The sequence below is a fragment of the Nannospalax galili genome, unplaced genomic scaffold (genome assembly GCF_000622305.1).
Source record: "Nannospalax galili isolate Female #2095 unplaced genomic scaffold, S.galili_v1.0 scaffold135, whole genome shotgun sequence".
NCBI lineage: Eukaryota > Metazoa > Chordata > Mammalia > Rodentia > Spalacidae > Nannospalax > Nannospalax galili.
In genome coordinates, this window is record NW_008338998.1 from 3,332,430 (window position 1) to 3,360,355 (window position 27,926).

At 39.7% G+C, this 27,926-nt stretch overlaps 1 protein-coding gene and 1 non-coding gene across 3 annotated transcripts in view; one reads left to right on the forward strand and one right to left on the reverse strand.

Annotated features, from left to right (window-relative positions):
• Nucleotides 1–27,926, reverse strand: part of Oca2 (OCA2 melanosomal transmembrane protein) — a 378,404-nt gene that overhangs the window by 169,141 nt on the left and 181,337 nt on the right. For both annotated transcript variants that reach the window (XM_008833639.2, XM_008833638.2), the window contains exon 19: nt 24,820–24,947. In XM_008833639.2, the coding sequence (XP_008831861.1) occupies nt 24,820–24,947 (128 nt within the window). The remainder of the gene's footprint in view (nt 1–24,819; nt 24,948–27,926) is intronic.
• LOC115070484 lies at nt 6,696–6,804 on the forward strand. The gene has a single exon (XR_003849641.1). It is a non-coding gene; the product is annotated as a U6 spliceosomal RNA (small nuclear RNA).

Below are 27,926 nucleotides of genomic sequence, written 5' to 3' on the forward strand. Positions count from 1 at the left end.
GTCTTATAGGGTTTATACTGAGTACAATATTGTATAACTGTAATAATTCAACTGTAAACCTAAAAATTTACAGCCAATTTTGAAACATGCATCTTAGCTCAGAAAATTATTATTGAATATGTCAATGCTGTTGTAATGAAATGCTTCTTATAAGTGTGTAGTTATTAAACAAATAATTTTTAAAAAAGAATTAAATGAGGAGAGCTGGAAAGATGGCTCAGCATTAAAAACACTGGCTGCTCCTGCCTCCAGGTTCCTCCCCTGAGTTCCTACCTTGGGCTCCCTGATGAACTGTGACTTGTGTGATGTAAGACAAATAAACCCTTTCCTCCCCAAGTTGGTAGTGGTCAGAGTGTTTTGTCACCCAATTGAGAAACAAGCTAGGACAGAAATGTATATAATTTAGAAATAATTTTAATTCTAAAAGCATATATCATGTATGAATCCAATTTTTTAAACTAGCATACATATATGAAATAGGAAGGCTGTACTGTAAAATGTTAAAAATGATTATCAATAGAATTTAAAAATGGATTTTTGTTTATCTGAATTTTATCATTTCCTTTTATTAAAGTTAAAATTTTGAAAATTGTTTTCTAAGCTCCTGAGTGTTGCAAACACTGAAGGAAAGCATTTTTGTAATCATAATTTCCCTACCCCTGGGGCTTGGACTGACCTGGGCTAGGAACCAGGAGACCCACACTGGGTAAACAATCCAGATGAAGCCTCATCTGGTATCATAAATGAATAGTCATCTGAATCCCAGATGCAAAGCCTCAAGGTACAGCAGGACACATGGCTCTGCCCTTCTGGGATGTCAGAGGTAGCCCTGCTAGGCTCAGGATACAGAGCTGTCAGTAGGTTCTGCCCAGTGAGCCAAGTTCCCAGTGCAGATCAGGGCTCTGCGGAGCTGCACACCATGGAGCCATGGAGACTGGTGGAAAAAGGGGATCCCAGAGTCACCATCAACTGTGGGACCCCCAAGGTTAACCTGAAGATGAAAATATTTGATTGAATAATCCTTACTGTTCTGTTAGAAACCCTGCAGTCATGCGATGGGTGATTCCCCTCCGCTTTCTGTGTCTTATCTCAGCCACCTATTTAGCAAGGACTGTACAGGAGCATGAGAACCCCCACTGACCCTCACAGGCATATAATATTGACAAATTGGATGGTGGGGGGATAATTTAATTTTTTTAATTTTATATGTATGAATATTTTCATGCATGTGCACAACATGCATGTGGACCACATGCATGCAATGCCTGAGAAAGTCAGAAAAGGATGTCAGGTACCCTGGAACTGGAATTATAGATCCTTGATAGCTGCCACGTGGGTACTGGGAACCAAACCCAGGTCCTCTGCAAAAGCATCCAGTGCTCTTTACCGCCGAGCCATCTCTCCAGCTCCTTTTGGCAAATTTTGAAGTCATGAAAGAAAAACCTGCTTTTCTCTGTTTTAACAAAGGGAAAATTCTGAGGGAAATTATAGCACTTGAACTGCCTTCCTTTCATGCAGCTTAGATGATTTCATAACTTTAGAATGTTAAAATGTATCATTGATTTGATTTACTCAACAAATTATCATGCTTGGAGAATTACATTTAAATGGAACTTATTCAGACCATAATTATCACTTGAATAGATTTTATTTTTGAGTGCTTTGCTTTTTCCCAAATTGAAGTATAAATGGATGAATTTTAAGAAATTTAGTACGTAGGTTGTCTCAGTTCATTTAAGTAGAAATAAAAGAAAAACACATAACAGGAGACATCGATGAAGATCACAGGAAATCTTGAGTTCTGCAAAGGTTTCTAAATCAAGCTCTGCACCAGGGCTCCCAGGGCATCTCCTGTCCAGCTCCAGAAAATCGCACCACACAGAAACAACAGTTAGTGTGAAAAGCCAGGAAAGAAATAGAGGGACTTTGAGTTTGTTGATTTAGGAAAGACCCTGGGCTCAAAGGGCAAGAAGGTGCCCACTCCATGGGAAGAACCTACATCCTATGAAGAGGGCCTCAAGGAGGGACACAAGGGGGCAATGCAGGGAGTCAGGACTCCTGAGTGGGTTACAAGTGACTGGGTTACAAGGAGTAAAGTCACACACACACACACACACACACACACACAAATACATTCATTTTCCAAAGAAGCTGGTGTTTATTTGGAAGTTGCCTGTCTTCTCTCCTCAGTGAACCATTTCTTCTGACCCAGGTTGCCCCATCTGTGGAAGGTGTGTTGGAGTCTAGGCTAGATAGATGCAGTCCTAAATTGGCTCCCCTTTGTGAGACTCTAAATTATCAGCTGAGTTTCTCCACACTGTCATAGGCAGAACCTCTATGGAAATAAAGCCAAGCAAAACCCAGGTGTTAGAAGCTAGAAGCAAGGAAGGGTGGTCAGGCCACATCCAGGCATCCTCTGAACCCTTGATACAGGTTTTTCTGGAATTAGCACCCATCCATGGGAGACTCAGGTTTTCTCCATTTACCAATTGAGTCCCTAGTCCCCTGAGATATTAATACTTCTTTGTATGAGTATTAAATTTAAATAACTTATTCTAAGGACATAACCAGTACTTCTGAGCCACCTTAGTCAAAAAAAAAAAAACATGTTCTTTTTCTTTGCTCCTTCTTAGAGGCAGGAGGAGGTGTGTGTGTGTGTGTGTGTGTGTGTGTGTGTGACTATCTACGGAGACTTACAGTTGCAGTGTCACCTTAGATGCTGGTAACATTAAGGGGTCACCCTAGCAGAGTGGCCAAAGCTCTTTGATAGCTTCTAAGCAAGGAAAGGGCAGGGGCACCTTCACACCAGTAAGCCACCCAGAGAGAGCACATGGTAGTGACTGGGCTCCTGCATCTCCTCTTCCTGCACTGTGAAGGCTGTCTGGTGAGCTGGGTCACAGTGAACCTCCCCTTTGGGCACTGCTGACATTTTAAGCTGTGAGCAAAATTCTGCATAAATCCTCACGTTCTATAAACATGGTGCTTTTCATTGCTGATAGAGAATCACACAGCTGCTGTCCTGCACCCTAAAACCCTGTGCAGGGACTGAGGTCATTTAGGAGCCTGACTTCTTCCTTCTTTTATTCATTAGCTGCCCTCCTTACTCACTGAGTTGTGACCCCAGGTTCCAAATATTTCCTGGCACAAGTCTCATTATCTTGGTTACAAAGGAGCCTGGCTCAGAAAAGCTTCCACTGGGAGACATGAAGATTTAGGTAATTTCTAGTCCCAGCTTACTCTCTAGCAGACACTTTCTATTACTGAGAAAAGAATCCCCCCCCAAAAAAAGGGAATCTGGAGATTTCCCCACAAAGTTGGCCTCCTAACCCATCACTACCATCACATCCCTTCAGGAACCTATCAGGGTGGCAGGATGGAGAAGCCCTTAGCACCTGTGTGATAGACTGGGAGGTGTAGTGGAGAAGTTGAGATCACAGTTCTCGAATTCTGGGAAAAAATTCCGTGCCTACATCTCCCTGTTCCACTCTCTTGTTCTTGGGAATTAATTTTTAATGTTTGCAGAGTGTTTGTTACACATGAGAATCTGTCTTCTCATTCTAGAAGGATTTTTAAATGAATATTTCATGTGACAGTCCTTGTAAAACTCTTTTTTTTTCTCATTAAAACAACATGGAGCACAGAAATCCTTCCACATTCTAGAATTTGGTCTCAATCTTTAACAAGAATACTCTTTTAAAAAGATGAATCTAGTTTGTTGGCCATTGGCAAGAAAACATTACATTTAACATGATGTACTCAGATGCATCTAAATTCTCGCCTTTTCTCTAATTGCTCTTCAGTATAGCTCAAGTCATAGCTCAGGTTCTAAATTCCTGCAGGCATTGAGCTTTAACGGACAGTCCTAGCAGAGTAATATGAGATGATGGGGCTCATCCACTCCCTCAACACCTCCAGGATTGAGCCCACAAGGAAACAAGTGCTGGTCCTATGCTGTAAAACCTACCCTGCAGCAGTAGGCATGTCCTTGAGGAAGACATCCTGGAAGCCAAGGATGCGAACCTGTGATAACTAGATGGCACTGTTAGGGCAGAGAGGTGGAGCCTCCAATCACAGTACAACATAAAAAGCCTGGAGATCCAAATCAGGAAAGGTGTTTCCCCTGGACTCTGAAGGATGGAACTATACAATGGGGTCTGTGATACATCCCCACTAGGACCAAAGCAATTCAAATAGCTTCTGGAAGGTCACTAAGAAAAATGAGTGCTGAGATGAGAGGAGCTGACGCAGCTTCAAACCTCAGCTCCCAGAGGAGAAGGTACAGCTCAGTCCCACCTGGGATGACTGAGAGAGTATACCTGGGTATCTGGGTTAAGGCAGACAAGTGCCCACACACAAAGCCCCTCACTGATCTCTAGTGCGTGGTGTGATTTTCAGATTTTTTTTTGTTGTTTTGTCTTTTTGAGACAGGATCTCCCTGTAGCCCCAGCTGGCCTGGAACTCACTATGTAGACCAGACTGGCCTCAATCTCACAGAGGTGCTCTTGCCTCTGTCTCCTGAGTGCTGGGATTAAAGGCATGTGCCACCACGCCCAGCATATTTTCATATCTTTTTTACAGCCAATGGTCTCCTCCCTCCCCAAAGATGCTCTAGAACAAACCAAGAGCAAGTCACAAAGTACAAGACCAGGAAATGCAGGTTCTGACTCCTCATCCTCCTGACCTTCTTTCCCATTCATAGCCCTGTAGTCTGGTGCAGAACACTGTGAACTGTCCACCAATCTGGCTTGTAGCCGCTGCAGTACCACAGCACAGTGTTTGTTGATTGATTTACAGTTGGTTCCCTTTTACAAACTGGCAGTGGAGAAACAGCTTATACCTCTTCTGAAATTTTCTTCCCAAAGGATAGGAAAAACAATAGAACAGCAAAGTCTACAGAGAACCATTCTGCTATGGTTTGGATGTGTTCCTTGAAAGTTCATGTGCTATGAGCTCAATCTACCATGCAGTACTAGCATATGGGCCCTACAGGCAGCACTTAGGCCATGAGCCTTCCACAGTCATGATGAACTAATGTCATTACCAAGGCAGTGGCTTTGTTGTCAAAGCAAGTCCAGCTCTGCTTTCTCTTAGGTGCTGTGCCATGTTATGACAAAGCAAGAAGGCCCTCATCAAGCACTGACATTTGATCTTTAACCTCCAGACTCTAGAACCATGAGCCAAATTAACTTCTATTCATTAGAAATTACCCAATCAATCTTCAATATTCTTCTATAGCAACAGAAAATACACTAAGGCACTTGCCTTCCACATAACTTGTAGATAGACAACATGGAAAGCATAGAACAGAGGCATGAGATGGTAGGGTGGAGACAAGCAGCATCCCTTGGTCCCACAAACCTGAAAGAAAACATCTCAGCCACAACGCAGAAGGAAGTGGGAAGCACAGAAAAGCAAAGGAGGGCCACAGCAAGCAGCAGATAGTGAAGTGGGGACTGAATGAAATGAAACCCTTCCACACAGCAAAAGAAACAGAGTGAAGAGACAACCTTGCAACTGGGAAGAAATCTTTGCCAGCTGTACATAAGAAAGGGATTTATATGTAGGCTCTAGAGAGATCACAAAAAAAAAAATCAAACCCCATCCCCAACAAGTAATCTAATCAATAATGAGCAAAGAAGATGATTACAAAAGATAAAGTACAAATAGGCAATAAATGCATGAAAAAAAACTTAGTATCCTAGCCATTAGGAAAACCCAAATCAAATGCTACATTGTGATTCTCATCCTAGTCAGAAATGTTATAATGAAAAATAAATTTAAAAAAAAAACAGCAGGCTGAGGCAATAGCTAAGTTGGTAAACTGTTTGCTTTGCAAGCACCAGGACCTGAGTTCAATCCCTAGAACTATTAAAAAAAAAAAAGAAGAAGAAGACAGCATGGTGAAACACACTTGTCATCCTAGTGCTGGGGAGCGAGAGAAAAGCAGATCCCTAGGACTCAATGACCAGTCAGCCTAGCCTACTTGGCCAGTTTCAGGTTACTGAGAGACCCTATCTCATAAAGGTGGACAGCATGTGAGAAACGACACCCAAGTCTGCCTGGCCTCTGGCCTCCACATGTACACACACATGCATGTATCCCTACACACACACACACACACACACACACACACACACACACACACACACACTGTATTAGTTTTCTGTTGCTGTACTAAAACACCATGACCAAGGCCACTTATAGAAGGAAGAGTTTATTTGGTTTATGGTTTCAGAGGGATAAGAGTCCATCATGGTGGGGAGGCATGGCAGGAGGCAGGAGATTGCTGGAGCAGGAAACTGAGCACCTACATCTTCAAGAACATGCAGGAAGCAGAGAGAACACAACTGGAAGTGGGGCAAGGGTATGAAATCTCAAAGCTTGCCCCCAGTGCATGCTTCTTCCAGCAAAGCCACACCTTCCAAAGGCTCCATGACCTTCTCCAAACAGCACCACCAACTCACCAAGTATTCAAACACCTGGAGCCTATAGTGGACAGCTCTCTTTCAAACCACCACACATGTGCACCCCCCCCCACACACACACACACAAAATAAATAAATGGATAAATAGCAACAATAGATGCTGGCAAGGATGCTGGGAAAATTAACCCTTACTCTCTGATGGTGGTAATATAAAGTAGTAAAGTCACTGTGGAACTCAATATGGAGATTTCTCAAAAGACAAGTAAAACTGTGCTTGCTTCAGCAGCACATAATTTAAAATTGAAGCAACACAGAGATTAGCATGGCCCCTGTGCAAGGGTGACATGCAAATTCATGAAGCATCCATATGTACTTTTTTTAAGTTAAACTGCCATATGCTCCAGATATACCACTTTTGTCAATGTACCCAAAGGAACCTAGGTCAGCACGTGACCTTGGTACCTGCACATTCATGCTTTCTGTGGCACTACTCAAAGTACCCAAGTTCTGGAATCAGTCTAGATGTGATTCAGTAGATGAATGGTTGAAAAAGAAATGTCACACACATAGAGTAAGTGTTATAGAGTCATAAAGAACAAAATTACATAATTGTCATTAAATGGATGGCAAAATAAGCCAGACTAAGAAAAATATCACGTTGTCTCTCATACGTGGAACCTAGATTTTACACATGCGCACACACACAAACACACACACACACACACACACACACACACACACACACACACACACACACAGCATTAAAGTAGACAAGGGACTATATGGCTAGAGAAAGAAAAATAGCATAAGTGTGGGACAAGAGAGGGGAACAGGAGGTGAATGCAGCCACGTATATGATGTGCCTGAGTGCGAATGTCACTATGAAATCCATTATGTTGTACAGTGACTGTAAAGTAAGAGCTGAACAGTGGCTGGAGTGAAAACACCTCCAAATCTCAGCTGCTGGCTCCTGCTACTTTCCCATTCCACAAAACCACAGAGCCATACAGCAAGTAAAGGCAGACAGAGCCAGGGAAGGGGAGAGAAGAATCCGGAAGGGAAGCCATCGGACTGAGGAGGTCTCGGCAATGCAAGCATTTGCAGGAGAAAAGAGCAAAGAGAACTGAAAAGCTTCCTTTGCAGCTGAGCGGTTAAGCATTCAGGAAGAAAGGATGTCCAAAGTGGGTCCTGCAGGGGAAAAGCCAAAAAGACACCTCTGCTGGCAGAAGAGGGCACCTTCAAACTGGAATCCAGAAAAAACACAAGCCCAGCAGCTTTAAATGAACACACAGAGCCAGTGTAGCAGCAATCACAGAGTGAAGTTTCATGCCTGTCATCTGAGGAAAAGCCCCCTCCACAAACAACCAGGAAGCAGAAGAAACTGAAAGCCCACACTTCAAGGCGAGGTAAATATAATCAGACAAGCACTTCCATCTTAAAGTCAGAAATCAAAAACAGAAAACAGAAATGACAAATAGCAAGGAAGAAAAACAATGACACCTCAGGGATGAATTAAAGGATTCTCAGCAATAAAAAATAAATTTATGAGATGCCCAAGGGAAAATGGAAAAAACAAGAAAACATAAGACTAGTCACTGAATAAAGGCCCTAAAACAACTGAGAAAATGAAGTTATTTATATAAAATAAGTCAGAGGCACAATGGACAGGAAGCACTCAATAAATGATGTTTGTTGGTGCCCAGATGGAACAAAAACAGAACAGAGGAACAGCACTATTACTAAAATTAAAATCTTGGATATGTGGCCGAGTACAAGTATTAAGATGTCAGGGAAGTAAATAAAGTCACGGCCTTCTGTAGAAAGAGTCACATTGGTATTAGACTTCCAAAATTTCAGCATAAGGCATGAGGCAATGCAGCAGCATATAGAAAGAAAGGAAGGAAGGAAGGAAGGAAGGAAGGAAGGAAGGAAGGAAGGAAGAGAATTTAAGCTAGCCAGCCAAGGTAGCCTTCAAATGTCAGCATGAATGCAATGCCCACTAAGTCCTTTATGAGGAAATTTCTAGAACAAAAAGAGGCAGAAGGCAAATATTTTATAGAAGTTCATGATGCCAGAGCTGTGAGGCATCTGCCAAGAAAACCTGCATACAGGGAGTGGTACTAGCACAAGAGAGAGATGTGTGTTGCATGCAGCAAAGCCAGAGAGGCTGAGCCATCTAAGCCCTTTGGAAGTAAAGTCCCAGAATTTAGACATGGAGATACTGGATTTGGTGTTTGCCCTGCTGGTTTTCGGTCTTGTTTTTTCATGATGCCAGAGCTGTGAGGCATCTGCCAAGAAAACCTGCATACAGGGAGTGGTACTAGCACAAGAGAGAGATGTGTGTTGCATGCAGCAAAGCCAGAGAGGCTGAGCCATCTAAGCCCTTTGGAAGTAAAGTCCCAGAATTTAGACATGGAGATACTGGATTTGGTGTTTGCCCTGCTGGTTTTCGGTCTTGTTTTGGTCCAGTAAATGTTGATGGGATTGACCAGGGCAACATGTAAATGAAGTGGGGGATGGAATGTGATGGTTTGAATGAAAATGTCCCCCATAGGCTCCAAGAATTTGGATATTTTTGTCCCCAGATGATGGCACTGTTTTGGGAGGTTTTAGAAGGTGTGGCTATCCTAGAAGAAGCACGTCACTAGGGGTGGGCTTAGAGAATTCTTAAGCCTTGCCAGATCTCCAGTTGCTCTCTTGCTTCCTGTGCCTGTGTGATGATGTGAGAGCTTAGCTTCTGCTGGTCCTGCTCCAGCCACCTCAAGGCACCATGCCTCCCTTACATAACAGACTGTAATTTCCCTGGAACTGTAAGCTCAAATAAACTCTTCCTTCTATAAGTTGCTTGGGTCAGTGTTTCTATCACAGCAACAGAAAAGTGACTAATATAGTACCTAAGGCTCATGGAAGCAAACAAAATGTAGGCATAGAAATACATTAAAGTAAACATCACAGATGTTTTCAGTGCTAAGAGCCACAATTCTCAGTGAAGATATAATACTAATGAGTATCTATATTCTATTAAACAGAACAGCTATCTTTACAAAGAAAAAAGAGAAAGATGAAGAATCAAAGATTGAAACCCAATAATAAGAAACATTTATGCACCACATCCAATATAAGGTTGCTGCATGGGAAAAAGTAAAAGATGAAAGGAAGGTTGATAATCTGTAGAGTAGGTCTTACATTTACACAGAGCTCTGGATCCTAAATATAAAGCATGAAAATTCTCCAGTGTTATGGTACAGTCACAGAAAATGCTAATCCAGTCTGTGAGGTCACAGAGAAAACATTCCCCACAGCAGAAGTATTTTTTAAACAAAAACAACACCTTTGATCCCAGTGCAATTGTACCAGAAATTACTAACAAGAACAAAAAAACAGAGCGCTTTTTCTACATAGAAAGATTTTTTAAAAACTTTATATTATATTAAGGCAATTCTTAAAGGAGAAAGGAAATTTTTTAAAGAATTACAATATTTAATAATAATAATAATAATGAAATCATTGCATAATAAAAATTATGGGATACATTTAAACTAGTAACCAAACTCAAACCATTATACATTTATCAATAAAAATGTTTAAGATGAATTCAATTTCCAGTTCTCAAAACCAACAAGCAAACCCAAGAGAACCCAAATAATTAAGGAAATATGGAGGTCAATACAAGATATGAGGGGGGACTTCTATAAGGAGAAATTGGAATACTGAAGAAAAAGCAAACTGAAATAGTGGTAATGAAAATACACAATATGGCAAATACACACATCCATGGAAAGCTTCACCAAAGCAACAGAGGACAGAACACCTGCAACTAAAGACAAAGTTTAGGAACTGGAACATTCCCACAAGAAAAAAAGATAAGAAAGAAAACAAAACTAGAGGGTAAAATAATAAGGTTAAAGCAGAAGTTAGTGACATAGAGAACAGTAAATCAATAGATTAATTAATAAACCAATCACGGTTATTAGTGTTGAGCATTCATTATTTTCTTTTCCAGAAAAAAATAACAAAATGAGTAAATCATAATCTAACTAGATAAATAAGAGAAAGCATAAATCTTTAAATAAGTAAGAACGAGAAGGAAATAATTGTTGAAGCTTAAGAAAAAAGATTTAATCATAAATGAGACTTCTATGAAAATAATTATAACCCCAGATGAAATACATAGTTCCCAGGGAAGCATGGAGTCTCATCTGGATTAGGAAATTTTAAACAGATAGATTTTCTACAAAACAGGAAGTCACTGAAGAAATAATAGCACATACTTCAAAAAGAACCAGGCCAAGAATGCTTCACAAGCTACAGTTCATAGGAAACTGTAAAATTCCTCCCAAACCAGATAGTCCCAAGGCATTAAAATTTGTTCTAGTCTACTGAAAAGGGACACATCTTCCTACCTCCTTTTATGAAGGAAATGTGGTAACACTGATACCTAAGCCAGGTAAAGATAAATATCAATGTGAAATACTAAATAAAATAGCAAACATAATTCACCCCTGTTAAGAAAATAATAGACCACAACACTGAGTCAAGCAGAGAGAGAGTCAAGGAAAGGGCTGAGAATGATGCCACACAACTCAGTGCATTTGCGCCAGAAATTCACTCCAGAAACGACTGAAGTTAAAGGGGCCAGTACTATCAATTGGCTACTATGACATTTTCATAGTGGCATATCCAGCAGTTGTGACTGTTCTTGCAGTTAATATTCTACTCTAGGAGTAATACAGAAGCAGCCTCAGGCCCCTGAGCTCCTAGAGGGAAGATCTAACTTCTGGACTACCACAGCCGAGACCCACTTAAATATTACAGGTACTTCAACCGAAAGAATGTACCTGATAACAAGTAATCCAAGCAATGAAATAACCTCAGATGTAAAAATACCAATGCAGTAATATGAAAAACAATGGGACCATAACTCCTCCAAAAATTACTAATCTCACAAGAATGGCTTCCTGTGAGAATGAATTAGATGAAATTCCAAAGAGCTCAAAAGAATGATTTTAAGTATGTTTAACTGTCGATTGTTGGCCTTGTTTTCTTAGTGCATGTCAATGAGAGAACTTCCTTCAACTGAGAAGGGAAGACACATTCTAAATGTGAGTGGCACCATCCCATGAGCTGAGGGCCTAGACTGAGTAAAAAGGGAAGGAAAAGGCGTTAAAAGCAGTAGCTGTCATCTTCCTGAATATGGCACAATGTGACCAGTTGCCTCAAACTCCTGCTGCCATGCCTTGCCTACAATGATGAGCTGCATTCCCTTACAGTATGAGCCAAAATAATCTTTCCTCCCTTAAGTTGTTTCCTGTTAAGTATAAGCAACAAGAAAATTAGTTCACATACACTCTAACTCAGTGTCCTATGCTGGGGAGGTGGTTAAGTGATAGAGTACTTTCTAGAAGGGTGAGTGCCTGGTTCAATTACCAATATGCCAGGAAAAAGATTGATGGCCTCCATACCCAAGAATATAAACAATAGAGGACATGTTGGTGAATAAAAGTGTATATCATATCTATAAATGTTTTTAATACATTGAACAGAACACGTATAAAAATTATGGAATGTGGGACATTTCTGGGAATGTTTCCATTACAACTAGGAATTTTACCTAATCTTGCCACCAAAGATAATCATACGTTTTGAGACGATTTAACTCTGTGTATTCAATCTGCCTTCCTACTGTGTAATTGGCTTGTTTAAATTTAACTAGCTTTTAGGAAAACAATACAATCTTACTTGGTCTTGGGCTCCCCATGTAATCAACTTTACAAGCTAAGCTAAACATACAGCTTTAATCTTTATGTTCCCTATTTCTCCCTCATGGTCCTTCCTTGCCCCTGACCCAGAATAATGTGTATGTATGTGTTGTGATAGCACCACTGGAAGCCATGATCTTGGAAGCAACAAATTTCCCACAATAAATATGGCAAAACAACATGTTGGCTTAGATTGACAGCATCTGTTTGTAGCTTTATAGGAAGTTCTAGGTCAGTAGGAATCAGAAAAGGCAAATTCTTTCCTGATAAAAATTCTGGTTAAAGATCCTTTAAGACAAAGTTCTTTATTCCCTTTCCGTATCATGCTTGAGTTTACTGTTCACTGAGTAGAGTATGGCCTTTGTTCAGAGAGACAGTCCTGAGAGAGATCAGAACACTTCACTTCAAAATAGATCAGGCTCACTCTTGGTTTAAACTGCTTTAAGAGTTAGTCTTTCTTTAATCAGGCACTACCACAATATAACACAATTTTAAAGCATTCTTAAAAGAAATAGATGTGGACTTGATCACATACACAAAGACATATTCCATTCTTATATTGGATGAATCAACAAATACACAATAGCTGTTTTTATGTATATATTATATTTTAATATATAAATTCAGTGCAATCTTAGCCAAAAATATATGTAAACTGTTTTATGGAATTATACAGGTTGATACTAAGAAAGAATAATAATAAATTATTCAAGAAATAACTGAAAAAGAAAAACTACTAGGAGAGATGATTAACAGCCCCCTCCCCACCGCCCCAGGCATTAAAACAAGCTTTTATGTATATATTATATTTTAATATATAAATTCAGTGCAATCTTAGCCAAAAATATATGTAAACTGTTTTATGGAATTATACAGGTTGATACTAAGAAAGAATAATAATAAATTATTCAAGAAATAACTGAAAAAGAAAAACTACTAGGAGAGATGATTAACAGCCCCCTCCCCACCGCCCCAGGCATTAAAACAAGCTAAAAAGCTGCACTCAGTTTTGCACTAGCACTTGAGTAGATAAGTAAATCATGGAATAGAATAGAAAGTTCAAGTACAGATCCACATCTACCTGGAAAGTCAATGTACCATAAAAATAGCACCTAGATCCCCTGGATGAAAGTGTCCTGCTTAACATGCACTGCTGGGACAAGGGAGCCACTTGGGAAAAGAAAATTGGATCCAAGCAAAAATTCTGAGTGAAACAAAGATTCAGGTGTAAAAACTATGCCATTTAAGTAATAGGTGATTTCCTCTTTAGCCTGAGTGTACATAAAAGATTTCCAAATACAATTGAAAGTCTATATGCATAATTCATAAATTTGATAAAGGACTTTGAAATCTGCATGACCAAAAATAAATAATAAGCACCATACAGAGTCACAACACAATTGACAAACTGGGAGAAAATAATTGCAGTATATGTCACAGTCAGGAAGCTACTATCTTACTAAACGAAGAACTTTTTAAACTATAACAAAACTCAATAGAAAATGGGAAATTCGACAGGTGCAGTGGTATGCATCTGTAATCCTAGCACTTGGGAAGCTAAGACAGGATGATTTCAAGTTCCAAGCCAGTCTGAAATACATATAAGGTCTTGTCAAAAAGGAAAAGAAAAACTGAAAACTTAGCATGAATGTGCAGCTATCCAAAAAGATACAAAAATGGCCCTCTTTCTCAAGAAAAATATTATAACTCACTCATTAAAGAAACACAAACTGAGGGGCTGAAGAGATGACTCAGCAGCTAAAAGAGGCTGCTGCTCTTATAGAGGACTCAAGTTCAATCCTCAGCACCCACATGAGGTGACTTGCGACTGTCTGTAACCCCAGCTTGAGGGGATCTGATACCCTTGTCCTCCAAGGGCACCTGTACTCACATGCACATATACACAGACACACAAAAGCACACACACGTATACTTAAAAATAAATCTTTCTTTTTTAAAATGCAGACTGAAACAGTGTGAGATAGTGCTTCTCACCAACTGGCAACGTAAGAAGTATGACATCACAAACTGCTGGAAAGATGACGGGAAATTGGACACCACTTTCATGTAGTGTCCATGACAGTGTGAATGGTGCCTGTAGAGGGAAGTTTGGTGACACCCAAGGAAGCATGCATCTAACTTTTAACTCAACAATCTAACTTTTAAGAAGCCATACTGAATACACATACCCCCAAACACATGCACATTCATGCCAACATGTTTTTTGTCATTATGAAATATTGGAAACAACCTAAATGCCTTTACATGACAGGGAGGTTCAAGAAACTATGACATGGCCACTACATAGCATACCAAACAGCTGTGGAAGGAGTGGCAAGATTCTGTGATGTAAATAGACATGATTTCTAAGACCACTGTTAATTTTTAAAAGGCAAAGTGTGAAAAGTTGTTTATGCCATGCTATCATTCATGTAAGAAATACAGAGACATAAAAATAGACATAACAATATCTGCTTGTTTCTACAAGAAATTCAGGAGAGATAAATTCAAAAATAGTTACCTTATACACTTACAGGAAGGCAATGAAACGTTTTTAAAAGATGAACAAAAGTAAACAGGAGAAATACGCATGAGGGGGAAATGTTCTTCTTTTGTGGATATTTTATATGACTGATTCTCAGAATCATAAGAATGCTTCAGATAGTGCCACTCCAAACCCTCATTACAAATAACACAAACATACTGAAGAACACAGAAAACATAATTATCCTAACAAACTCTGGAAAATAGTTTGAGACAAAAAAAAAAAAAAAAAAAAAAAAAAAAAAAAAAAAAAAAAAAACACTGCACAAGTCTTATGGTTGAGGTAACAGATGTGCTTTATACAGAAATATGGAAACATAGAAGTCCTATGACCACTTTAGGAATATTCCAGGATTGAATGATCACATGAGCCCATATTGTGATGAGAGACTGACTGACACAGAGGCACACACAGACTTAGGATGTATGCTAAGCATGCATATGAAAGCATCTGGCTATGATAACCACACTGCAGCAAGCACGCCAGCACCCAGACCTTGGCTCTGAAACACCACTCTCCAGTAAAGGAATGAGAGGAGTTGACACCAGGGAAGGCAGAAGTGACACACAAAATCCATCAGGAATATTCAGTCATGCCAAAAAATAAGAAAAATCTCAAAAACTGATTATGAGGTCTAAGAGCCCTGAGACCACAGAGTAGAAGGAGCTGAGCCACAAAATAAGCATCAAGCCACAACACAGAGCAAAGCAAATGAAGGACAGGAATTCATTTGAAATGAATTCAGCAGGTCAGTGTAGGTGTAGAAAGGATGATCGAAGATCACCATTCAACTAGCATTGCCAGTGGACCTTGCTAAGAGTGCTGGTTGGTTTTTGTCAACTTAACACTAACATCACTGAAAGAGGGAACCGCAACTGAAGAATTTCCCAGGTCATACTGCCCTGTGGCCTTGTGTATGAGGCGTTTCCTTAATTGCTAGTCAATGCGGGAAGTCTCAGTCCACTGTGCACAGTGTTATCCCAGCAGATAGGCCTGGATTGTATTAGAAAAATAGCTGAGGGAGCTGGAAAGATGGCTTAGCTGTTAAAAGCACTGGCTACTCTTGCAGAAGACCCACATTCCGTTTCCAGCACCCACACAGCAAGTAACAACCATCCATAACTCCAGTTCCAGAGGATCCAACACCATTTTCTGACCTCTGCTGGCATTGCACAATGCAGGTGCACTTGTATACATACAGACAATACATTCATATAAATAAAAATAATATTTTTTAAAAAGGTAGCTGAACTGGGTATGGTGCTACATGCCTTTGAACCCACCACTTGGGAGGAAGAACGGGTGGATCTGCCTAATCTATGTACTGAGTCCATGTCTCAAAAAAGAAGGGAGGGAGGGAGGGAGGAAGGGAGGGAGGAAGGAAGGGAGGAAGGAAGGAAAAAATGATGAGAAAGCCAGGGGAGAAAATTAGTAAGCAGTGTTCCTCTATTGTCTCTGCTTCAGTTCCTGCCTCCAGGTTCCTGCCATGAGTTCCTGCCCTAAAGTGATGGCTTCTGACCTGGGAGTTGCATGATGAAATAAACCCTTTTCTCTCTCGCCCTGCTTTTGATCTTGGTGTTTATCACAGCAACAGAAACCAAACTACAGCAATAAGCATCAGTGCAACGTAGCTTCATGAACCCAACTGTGCCCAGTTATTTTCCAAAATGCAGCACCCTCCTGACCCTCTGTCTGTGTGTTAGAGTGGAGTATATTTCAGAGCTGCTGGAATAAGAAATGATGGAGATTAGATCCAAAGAATATTTTGGAGAACTTAAATCTAAAAAGGCAGAAGTGGGAAGGAACCCTCAAAATCCAGAAGGGGGTCTAAGATAGGTACCAGACAGCCAAGATGAGACAGGGATTTAGAGGTGAGTTTTGGACAGGGACTTTGATCATCCTTCTGAGAAGAGGAAAAAGCCCTTTTAAGGTACAGATCTCAAAGTCCTTTTCCCAGTGAACATTTCTTGGGGTTGAGATACTGTCAGAATGTTGAGCTCCCCTGTTCCACCTGATGCTAGGGAAGGCACAGGTCAGAACTGGCTTACTTGGTGTACAGTTGCTGGATCCCTAGCTCCCACATTTCAGCCTACTCAAGTGAAAGAATCACTGAACTTTCTGAAAAACCATAATTCATGCTTTAGGCAGATTTCAAAATACTCAATTCCTTGTTGCTTTTCTAGACAGATGAGATGGTGTGGAAAAGATGCAAATGTCTACAAATAGACTAAAGTTCTCTGATGAGCCTTGAGTCAGAACCTGGAAACTAAGGCCAAGTGCCTCCCTCAGCTACAGTCAGCAAAGTTTCCTGTTGGCTTCTGCCCTGGGAGTGCCTCTTTTGATCAACACCCAGCCAGTACCTAGTCTGAAATCTCTTTTAATTATGAGAAAGCAGAACCTTTGCTGCACTGATTTTGTTGACATTAATTTAAGCCAAAAATGAATCACTGTTAGGTTTTAGCAAGGGAAAATATATTATACCAGTATTATTGCCTAAATTTTTTAAATCAATATAATGAAATTATATAAAATTACATTCTGGCTTATTAGAATGAAGACAATCAATTCTTCTCATATCTATACTATTGGATAGATATAAAAGGAAACAGCTAGACAAACTGTCCCAGATTCATGCTTACCTGCAGAAACTGCCTGATTCCCATCACCAGAATGTGACAGTGTAGTAATGAATATGATGAGAAATAAATTGAGACATAATAGCCTTTCCCGGTGTCAAGGTAACTAAATCAATATGCCCAGTTTGGCTCCCTAATTGTTAGGCTGGCACAGATAAAGGAGGAAAGCACTAAAAGGTAATGGGAGGGTGTTAAACAAGCTATAAAGAATATTGCAAAGAGTTAAGAAGTCTAAGATAACCCAGAATAAACCCCCAAGGAAGCAAATATCACTCAGATCTTCTCAAAGAACTGTTATGCTTTCATACCCACAATTAAATGAAGGATGGTAGACAAAGTGTAGACAGAAGACACAGCCTAGCCCCAGTGGATCTCATCTACTCCTGGATATGTGGTCTACCACCGTGGCATCAATCTAGGAATTAAATCTACCACCTCGGCATCAATCTAGGAATTAAATAAATATGAAGGTAAGGTTAAAAATAGTAAAATTGACTCAGATAATGTACATAATAGCCACACACAGGAGAAATGCACCAGAAATATTGTCCTATCTTTGAAGCATTCCAAGTCAATTTCAAAACATGGTGACTAGTTTCACTTTGCTTCACGGCTTCCTATGTTAGAGTACACGAATGAACTCTTAACCACCCCTCAAGGAAAAACTAGTTGCTGAAGCAACTGCTCAAGAATGATTTCCACTTTTGGAAAGCATCAGTCTTTCACTCTTGAAGAAAGGGAAAAGAACAAACACACAATGAAGGAATGTGGGGAGCTTGGCTTCAGAATGGCCACAAAGGAACTATGTGGGCCTACTTCCCTAGTAAAGCGGGCAAGGTAAAAGAAATTCATTATCGTCTCTGGAAATTGTCCTAAGGAGACACAGCAAATTTAAAAGAGCCATTGGTTCAACAAAATCAATTAAATCTTCATGAAAACTGTGACGTTTGAGCTACAAACCATTCTGTCACCTACCACAGGCTCAGCATGGTGAGGCTGTGAAGAAGAGACAGCCTCTCCTCCTCCTCATAGTCAAGGGCACCTTTCCCAAGATGGAGGCCATCAACATTCCTCAACCTCTAACTCTCACTCCAGGGTAGCTTGGCCAACAAATCAAGGGATCTCTACTTCCACCCCAGACTGTATATAGAAGCTGCTGCCTTACATATCTGGCCACATCCCCTCCTCAGTCCACACCCTCCAGCCCATCTGGCCACATCCCATCCCCTATCAGGACCCACCACCCCACCCCACCCCACTCACATTCTCCCTTCCAGTTATTGCTAGAAATTGCTGACATGCTACCTGCTGTGACCTGAAGTCAGGAAGGGTCAGTTCTCCTTATTGACAGAGGAATGCAGGCATGTAGTGTAGATCACTTATTAATTAACCTGTGGTATAGGACCACCCCTCCCAAGAAACCTTTAAGAATAGACTTCTCTTTTTGTCTGGTGGAACCAGTCTGTCCTAGTTAGCTTTAAATGTCAACTTGACACAGACTAACTAGAGTCATCTGAGAAGGGAGTCTCAATTGAAGAGTTGCTTAGACCAGATTGGCCTATGGGTTTGTCTGTGGGGCATTGTCTCGATTGTTAATTGATATAGGAGGGCCCAGTCCACTGTGGGTGGCACCATTCCCTGGGAACATGGTTCGGGGATGAAGAAATAGTTCAGAGGTTAAGAGCATTGGCTGTTCTTGCAGAGGATCCAGGTTCAGTTCTCAGCACCCACAGGGTGGCTACCAGCTCTCCATAACTCTAGTTCCCAAGAATCTGACACCCTCTTCTGGACTCTTGCAGCACCACACACACATGGTGCAATTACAAACATGCAAGCAAAACACTCATACACATAAAATAAAGATAAATAATAGTAATAATCTTTAAAAAGGAAGATAGCTAAGCATAAGTCTTTAGTAAGCCAGCAAGCAGCCTTTCTCCTCCATTGTCTCTGCTGTTTCCTTGGCTGACCAAGCTCTCTGGTTAGAAGTAATGCTGCTTAGAATAGCAAGCAGACCTGCCTTCAAGTTCATGCTTGAGTTCCTACCCTGACTTCTCTTAGTAATAGACTGTGACCCAGAAGTTTAAGCCAAATAAATCCTTTCCATTCCTAAATTGCTTTTGGTAAGAGTGTTTCATCACAGCAACAGAAATCAAACTGGAACACAGTCTCTCCTGGCATTGGAACCCCACTGTGCAGAGCTACTCTCTATGGACTGCATTAGTAATTCCCCCCTCACAAAGCTCTTACCTGAAGGACAGCATATCTCAGTGCCCATCTCTTCAATCTACCTACTTTCCTCTCCATCCCTTAATTCTAACAAATATAACCACTTCAATAATTGTATTAATTATTAATCAAAAGGGAAGAATTGTCAGATTGGATTTTTTTTTACCTTTCTTGAGACAAAGTATCCCTGCAGCACCAGCTGGCCCGGAATTCACTATGTAGACCAGGCCGGCCTCAGTCTCACAGAGATTTGCTCGCCTCTGCATCCTGAGTGCTGGGAGAGGCATATGCCACCATGCCCGGCTTAGATTAGAATGTTTAACAATGAAAATTCATCCAAGTGGTAAGTAAAAGTGGGTGTAAATAGTTATACTAATATCAGACACCATCGATCACAAATAGTACTACAGAAAAAGAAGAACATGAAATAATCATAAAAGCTCAATTTGTTTGGATGGTAATAATTATAAAAGTACATATACCAGGGCTGGAAGGATGGCTCAGTGGTTAAGAACACTGGTTGTTCTTGCAGAAGACCCGGGTTTGAATCCCAGCACCCACATGGCAGCTAACAACTGTCTGTAACTCCAGTCCCAGGGGATCCGACAGCTTCTTCTGACCTCCACGGGCATTGTACAACATGGGTGCACTTACTGACATGTGGACAATACACATACAGGCATACACATAAAATAAAAATAATAAATAAAAAAAATTTAAAGTACATATACCTAACAGGTCCTCAGGATACATGAAGCAAAAACTGATACACTTGAAAGGAAAAATAGATAACTGAACTGTATCGGGAGATTGCAATGCTTCACTCTCAATGACTGACAGAGCAGCTGCCCTACATCTCAATAAAGTGTGAGAACCTAAAAAATACTAGCAAGCATGATGTACACGGAAAATATAGAAAATTCCACCAAATAGGAGAATACACATAAACAGACCAAATGTTAAGATGACAATACAAGAAATCTCAATCACAATAAAAGGGCACAGTATGCCCGTGACCATGCACAGTATGCTCATGACCAGGAGGAAATGCAGACAATTCCCAGATGCTTTAAATACTAAAACATGCTTCTAATCTTAGGGGTAAGATACCAAACTATATGCTAGCTGTGTAACTCAGTTAAGAATGGTCAGTAGAAAAAAAAAAATAGACTCTAATTCAAACAGAAAAGAAAAAAAGAGCTTCAGAAACTCATACAGGCAGTAACAGAACAGCAGGAAAGCGTCAAGGATAAGATAATCAATATACAAAAAGAAGTCAGTCAAGCTGAGTGCACCTCCAACTGTGCAGTTCCCCAGCTAGAGGGAGGAAAGCAGAGGCTGCCTGCTAAAAGGGAAGCCAAGAAGCCACAGTGATGAGAGACAGCCCTACCTGTGGGACAGGCCCATGGCCCTCACAAGCCTCATATCCAGCTACAGGTTTTGGAGGGCAGTGGCCAGGCATCATCTTAAGAGGGTAACTGCTGTTAAAATTGAGCTGTTCTAGGGGCCTAAGAACTGGAAACCACCAAGTCATGGAGCCTGAATTAACCTGCCACAGACCCAGGGTGAGAGATAGCTCTGGGAAGGCCAACTTTTCAACTGAGAATAAAGCTAGAACTTAACAGTTCTTAGACTGAGGAAAAGCATGGATGCCTTTGGAGACATTTATCACGGAAAAAAACAAGCAAGTAAAGTTCACTGCAGGACCTGGAGAGGAATGAAAGCAACATAGAGAAAATGTTCAGCAAAATAGATGAGCAGACCACCAGTGTGGATGAAAAAGTCACAGGTGGAAGAAAACTTAAGCAAGGAAAGTGATACTTTGTTTATAAAGCTGGAAAAGAAAAACTCAATGGAATAAATGAAAAAACAGAGCAAAAAAAGTCACAAATAGACTTGAATAAGCAGAAGAATATCAAGGCAAGAGGACAACCTTTGGAAAATACTGGAAGATCCAGACGTCAATAAAGGAAAATCAAAAATGAGCATGACCACAATGCTGAAAACTCAAGGATGTGATCAAGAGACCAAACCAAAGAATTCATGGGATAGAAGAAAGAATGAAATAAATACTAAAGGCATAGAAATTAAAGAATAAATTTCCCGAATCTAGAGAAAGAAAGGTACATTCAAACACAAGAAGCATTTAGAAGCCTAAACACACAGGATCAGGGAATAACCTTTCTGTGATTTTATTTATACTCAAGGTGTCAATGTATAAAAGCCAATGTACAAAACAATATTAAAAGCAATAACAGAAAAATGCCAACTCACCTGTAAAAGCAAAAACGTCAGAATAGCATGAGATCACTTGTCAACAACCCTCAGTGTCGGGAAAGCATGGAATGATATATTTCAAGCTCTGAAAGGAATCCTGCCAACCATGATTGTTACATCCAGAAAAGCTGCCTTTTAAAATTGGTGAAGAAATAAGAACATTTCAGGATAAGCACAAACTAAGGCAGTTCATGACTACAAAGCCAGTATAGCAAAAGATACGTAGAGTAATATTATATACTGAGCAAGAAAAAAGACAGTCTCAATCACAGGATCACAGGGAAGAATAAATTTCATGAAAGGATTTGACTGAACAGAGAGCTAGGAAAGAATCCACCATCTCTGACACAGTACACCAGTAAACCCCTACTGTTAGTGGGGGAAGAGAGTAAAGGACAAACAACAGTCCAACCAACTCAAAAAACACCCAACGAAATCACAAAAATGAGTAAATACCTCTCCATAACAACCTTACATGTAAATGGCTTCAACTCAACAAGGAGATGAGGACTGGAAAACTGGATTATAAAAACTAGATGCCAGGGAATACTTTGGAAATGTATCTTTTTAAAGATCCCTGGAACATCTAGAAGAAATGGATAAATACCTCAACATTTATATTACCCACCAAAATAAATCAAGAGACTATAAACAACTTAAACAGAAGCATAACATTCAATGAAATGTAAGCACTAATAAAAACTCCCAAGAAATAAAAGCTCAGGAACAGAGAGGTTCACTGCTGAATTGTGCCAAGCATTTAAAGAGCTAAAAGAATCAATGCTCCTCGAACTGTTCCATAAAATAGAAAGGGAAGGAACACCACAAACTCATTCTACAATGCTGACATTGCTGACACTGAAACCAGATAAGACACAACAAAGAAAGAAAAGTATAGAACAATTTTACTGATAAGCAAAGACACAAAAATTCTCAATAAAAGTCTTGCAAATTGAATTTAGGAACACATTAAGAAGACCATACCAAGTAGATTTCATTCCAAGGATACAAGTTGGTTTCAACATATGTAAATCAGCAACTGTAATTCAGCACATAAATAAACAAATATAATCTCAGTAACTATAGAGAAGGCCTTGTCATTTTTTTATGCTTGTAAGGATGTGCTCATGTGTGTGCAGGTGTGCATGTCTGTGCATGCATATGGATGCCAGAAATGGGTATCAGAACTCTCAAGGTTGGAGAGTTTTCATATTGCTTGGCTTCGTTTATGTGGGTGCTGGGATCTGGACTTCAGTCCTCACGACTGTGTAGCAAATGCTCCTAATCACTGAGCCATCTCTCTAATCTCAGAAAAGGCCTTTGACAAAGTCCAACATCATAAAGAGCCCAGAAGAGATTAGGGAAGGAACACAGCACAACACAATAAAGGCTGTATAAGACAAGTCGGTAAACAAACTTTGTACTAAATGGAGCAAACTGAAACAATTTCTTCTAAAATGTGGAATGAGACAAGGTTTCCCACTCTCTCCACTCTTGTTCAATTTGCTGTTTGAAATCTCAGTTACAGTAATAAAAAAAAGAGAGAGAAATAAAAGGGATAAAAATAGAAAAGGAAGAATTTAAATTATCCCAATTTGTAAACGACGTGATCCTAATAACTCCACTAGAAAACTCTTAGACCTGAAAAGCACTGTCAACAAAGTAGCTGGATATATCAACATACAAAATTAGCAGCTTTTCTAAGTACACCAACAACAAACTACACCAACAACAAACTTGCAGAGAAAGAATTTTTTTTTAAAAATCATATTCAGCTAAGGTTGGGGCCTGCTGCCCATTTCCCCAGTTTTATGCTGGGTTTTTATGTGAGTGAGTCTGCATGGGTCTTGTGCATGCTGTCACCGCTGCTGCAAGTTCATATGAGCAAGTTTCCAGATCATTATGTTAGGCGACATAAGACAAACTCAGGAAAGCAAATACTATAGCTTTCTCTCATATGTGGCATGTAGATTTCATTTTATATGTAAGTGTGTATAGAGGGTCATGAGTGGAGCTAGGAGACAGTAAGTAAGGGAGGAAGACACCTTAAGGGAGTCAAGAAGGGTGGAAAGGGGGTTACTAAGGGAATACATGGGGCTTAAAAACAGAAGGAATGACTTGTGGGTCGGAGCGGAGCATGTTCAGCAAGAGTGGGGCAGAGAGAATGGGGGGCAGGATGGGGGGGACAAGAACCAAGTATAACGCATGCATGAAATTACCAAAATAAACCCGTTACTCTGCATACTAACTTTAAAAATTAATTTAAAAGTTTTTAACCATTCTTCTACATAATACGTGAGTCAAATAAGCAATTACTTGGAATTTTAGGGGATATTTGAGCTTAATGAAATTGAAAGCAAACATGAAAGTTGGAAAGAAGCAGTATTTGGTCAGGATCCTGTGGGGATGGTATTTTTCTGTTAGCTTTCTTTTTTTCTGTTTGAGGAAGGCATAAGTTTATATACAATGTCTCAAGGTTAAAATATACATTGTGAGTTATTTTAATAGCAATCGTAATGGAAATGATACACAACATTAACTACTCTATGACAATAAAATATCTTTCCATGATAATAGAATAGTGTTTGTTCAAATATTACCCCAAGTGAAGCAGCTTTTCAAGATATTGCTACCCTGAAAACTTACTGCTATGAGTCACTTTTCTCCAAACTCAATTTTGAGAAAATACTATTGAAGTTAGAACAAATTCACTTGCCACAAATATAATTCAAGAAAAAAAAACAGCAACAAAATTAACAGTTTTATGGGAAATATTTAAATGTCTGAGGTAAAAACACTGATTAACTTAAGGTCGTCCAATTACAACTGCCGTCATTTTCCAATGAGTGAATATGTAAAGAGACTTGCAGCCTTAGCCTTCATTTCAGTAAGTCAAATATGAGATCTAATCAGCTACAGGATCCCACAGAAAGGCTCTGAAGTCTTACCTCCATCAGAACAAAGAGTGCTGCAAAGAAGAGGAGAGTTGCCCACTCCACCCTGTGGAGAATGATCTCAAAATCGTGGGTATCAGCTAAAATTAGCAACCAGATGGCACCCAGAATAGCAATCCATCCTGTAATACAAATAAGTGGGTGTGTATTTCCATTGTTAATACAACTAATGTTTTATCTTCTGAATGTTTTATTATTTATGTACTGAAAAACACACATTTAAAACTATAATTTCTATTTTGATATATGTGTATATTCAAGAACCAACAACACTGCAATCAAAATAATGGGCTCATTCATTATCCTCAGAACTCATGCACACCTGAGCTCCATCCCCCTCCAGATCCTTCTGTCACTGCATACATGCTCCCAATAAAATAGCCACCTCTTTTCTCTATAGATCAGTTTACATTTTGTGTATTGTCTATAGAGGGAGATTTGTATTCTCCTTTTTCTCACCCACCCTATCGCTCCCTGTCCCTCCTTCCTTCCTATCCTCTCTCTCAATGTTGGGTATCATGCCCACAACCTAACACAGTTTACATAAGTACTCTACCTCTGGGGCATGCTCTGGCCCTCAGATTCTCTGTTAATCATGTGATATGTGTTTTTGTCTGACTGTTTCTCAATGGACAAAACCTCTAAACAGAAAAGCAGTGTTCAGCACAATTACTTCAAGGTTTATCCATTTTGCTGTGTGAATCAATGTTCATTCTTTTTCACCATTCAGTGGTATGTCATCACTTATCTGTGAGACAATATACATCCCATTTACACATTGATGGATATTCAGATGTTTTCCAGTGTTTGGCTATTACAAATAAATGTGACGTGAATATTCACGGAATCACAGTGACCTTCCTCCATGTGAATAGAGCCCTAGAGTTGGGCAACAAATAACCCAGCCCTAAGAAATCCAGCTGCCTTTGGAAGTCACAGAGCCATTAGGACCATCCCCTTTCTCCTCAAGTTCCTTGAAAATCAAAGAAGACACATTCTTCATTGACTCTCTCCACATGCACCAACATCCAGGCAGATTGTAATGGCTGAGCACTGCAGGTACCACAGCTCAAAAGTCTTCATATCACATACCAATATTGAAAACATTTCAGAACGTGCTTTGTATTGTAATGGCTCATTAGCATATGATCAGAGTTCCTCACAGCTGTCACTCTTCTCCTTGCTCAAAGTTTTCTCAGCCCCATGGAGTTAGATGAAACCTTGAGACCTGCTTTTCCACTGAGCTGTGAGTAAACAACACTCATATTCCTAGGCAGCATTTAAGGCAGCTGTCAACTCTATGTACCATCCCTTCCCTGCCAAGGTGACATAGAAACTGTGTGTTGATATGCTGGCATCAAAAAATATTGGTTCCTTGTCCACAAGGACTCTCACTGACCAGCAGTGAACATACAATGTCAATAAGAAAAACTCTTCCCTGTGGTAGCTCTTTTGAGATAGTAGGACCAGTGCTTTACTCAGTTCAGTCTATTCTTTCCCAATACAGCTGGACTCAGAAAAAAATCTGATGCACAGCATTTAAGTTATACTGTGCAAAGGTTCAAAGAAAAACTTGTTTCTGTTGCTGAGTTTTATTCCAATTAAATGTGTCATTCACTTACAATGGAACACTTAGTTTCCACAAACAAGCATTTGGAAAACCAGTTATCTTATGATTAGAAGCTCTGGAAATGGTCATATCTAAGATCTAAATTGTTGCTAAAGTTATAAATGTTGAAAGATTGAAGTGTGGCCACAAGAGTGAAATCGTTGACAGACCTTATTGCTTCTAACTCCAAACTAGAGATCCCCAGAGAAGTGGTAATGTTCTCTGATTCCAATAGTGCTAATAACCCTGTAAATATGAGCTATCTTGATTGGGTTTTCTAAAACAAATATGAGGATTTCTCTTCTTTTTAATACTAAGAAAGATTACAAATTATGTAGGAAACAATGTTAATACCGTTGGACACAATGTAGGTTGTTAATTACCAATGACAAAATAGTGTTAGTAAATAGAAACCATTTGATTTAAGAGTTTTAAAATTTGTCTTGATAGATGTCTTACTCTTCTACTGATAACTTACAGATTTTTAAGTGGACCACTAACTTTTCTGAAAAATCTAGGGCTGAAAAGCTTTAGCGTCTCTAACAGAATCAATTTTTAAACAGTCAGCTGTCTTAACAGTTTGTGCAAACATATGTGATACAAGCTACTAGGAATTGAAAACTGAAAGAAGAAAGGGCCATTAAATTTTTTGCTCCACTCAAAAATCACTGACCTGAGAGTGTCAAGATAAGAATCTGGCTGCATTATTCAAAACGTACAGCAGCAATAAAAAGAGATGATCATAAAGAGTATTAGTGCTAATGGTCAGAAAATCGGGGCTAAAACATGATCAACATGGCAAAAGGCACCATTAACTTCCTCTCAACAGTTTCAACAAACTAGAGGAAGAGCACTAGCCTTCTTTTTTTCTTTTTTTCTCTTGCATTTCTTTTTTTTTTAAGTTTTTCAAAAACTTCATTGAGAATTTCATACATGCATATAAGGTGTTTTGATCAAATCCATGTCCCTTTCCCTCCCCTCCAAGTCCTCCCATCTCCCCATCACTTTTTTTCTGACAACTTCATGCATTCATTTATCTTCTTTTATTTATTTATTTTTATGGATCTTTTGGCTACTCTAACAGTCCCCCTCTGAAAAGGTAACCCTAAAATCTTTTAAGGTTTAGATACAAGGTCCCAAATACTTTAAACATTTTTGGTCTTTGGAACAGAGTATGTTGCTAAGAGGCCCAAGGACATTTTGACTTTTAGCCAAGAACCTGGCTACTTTTCTTTGGGGTCTTTTTACATCCATGCCACTCCCTTCCTTCCAATATTCCCCCATCTGAAGAGGTGCCACCACTCCTGGCTAATGATTAGATACAAGCTCCCAAATACTTTTGACATTTTTGGCCTTTGGAACAGAATATGTTGCTAACAGGCCCAAGGACATTTTGACTTTTAGCCAAGAAACTGGCTACATTCTTTGGGGTCTTTTTACCCTAACTCCCTAGCCAATTCCTACCTCCTATTCTTATCACACCACCCTCTGA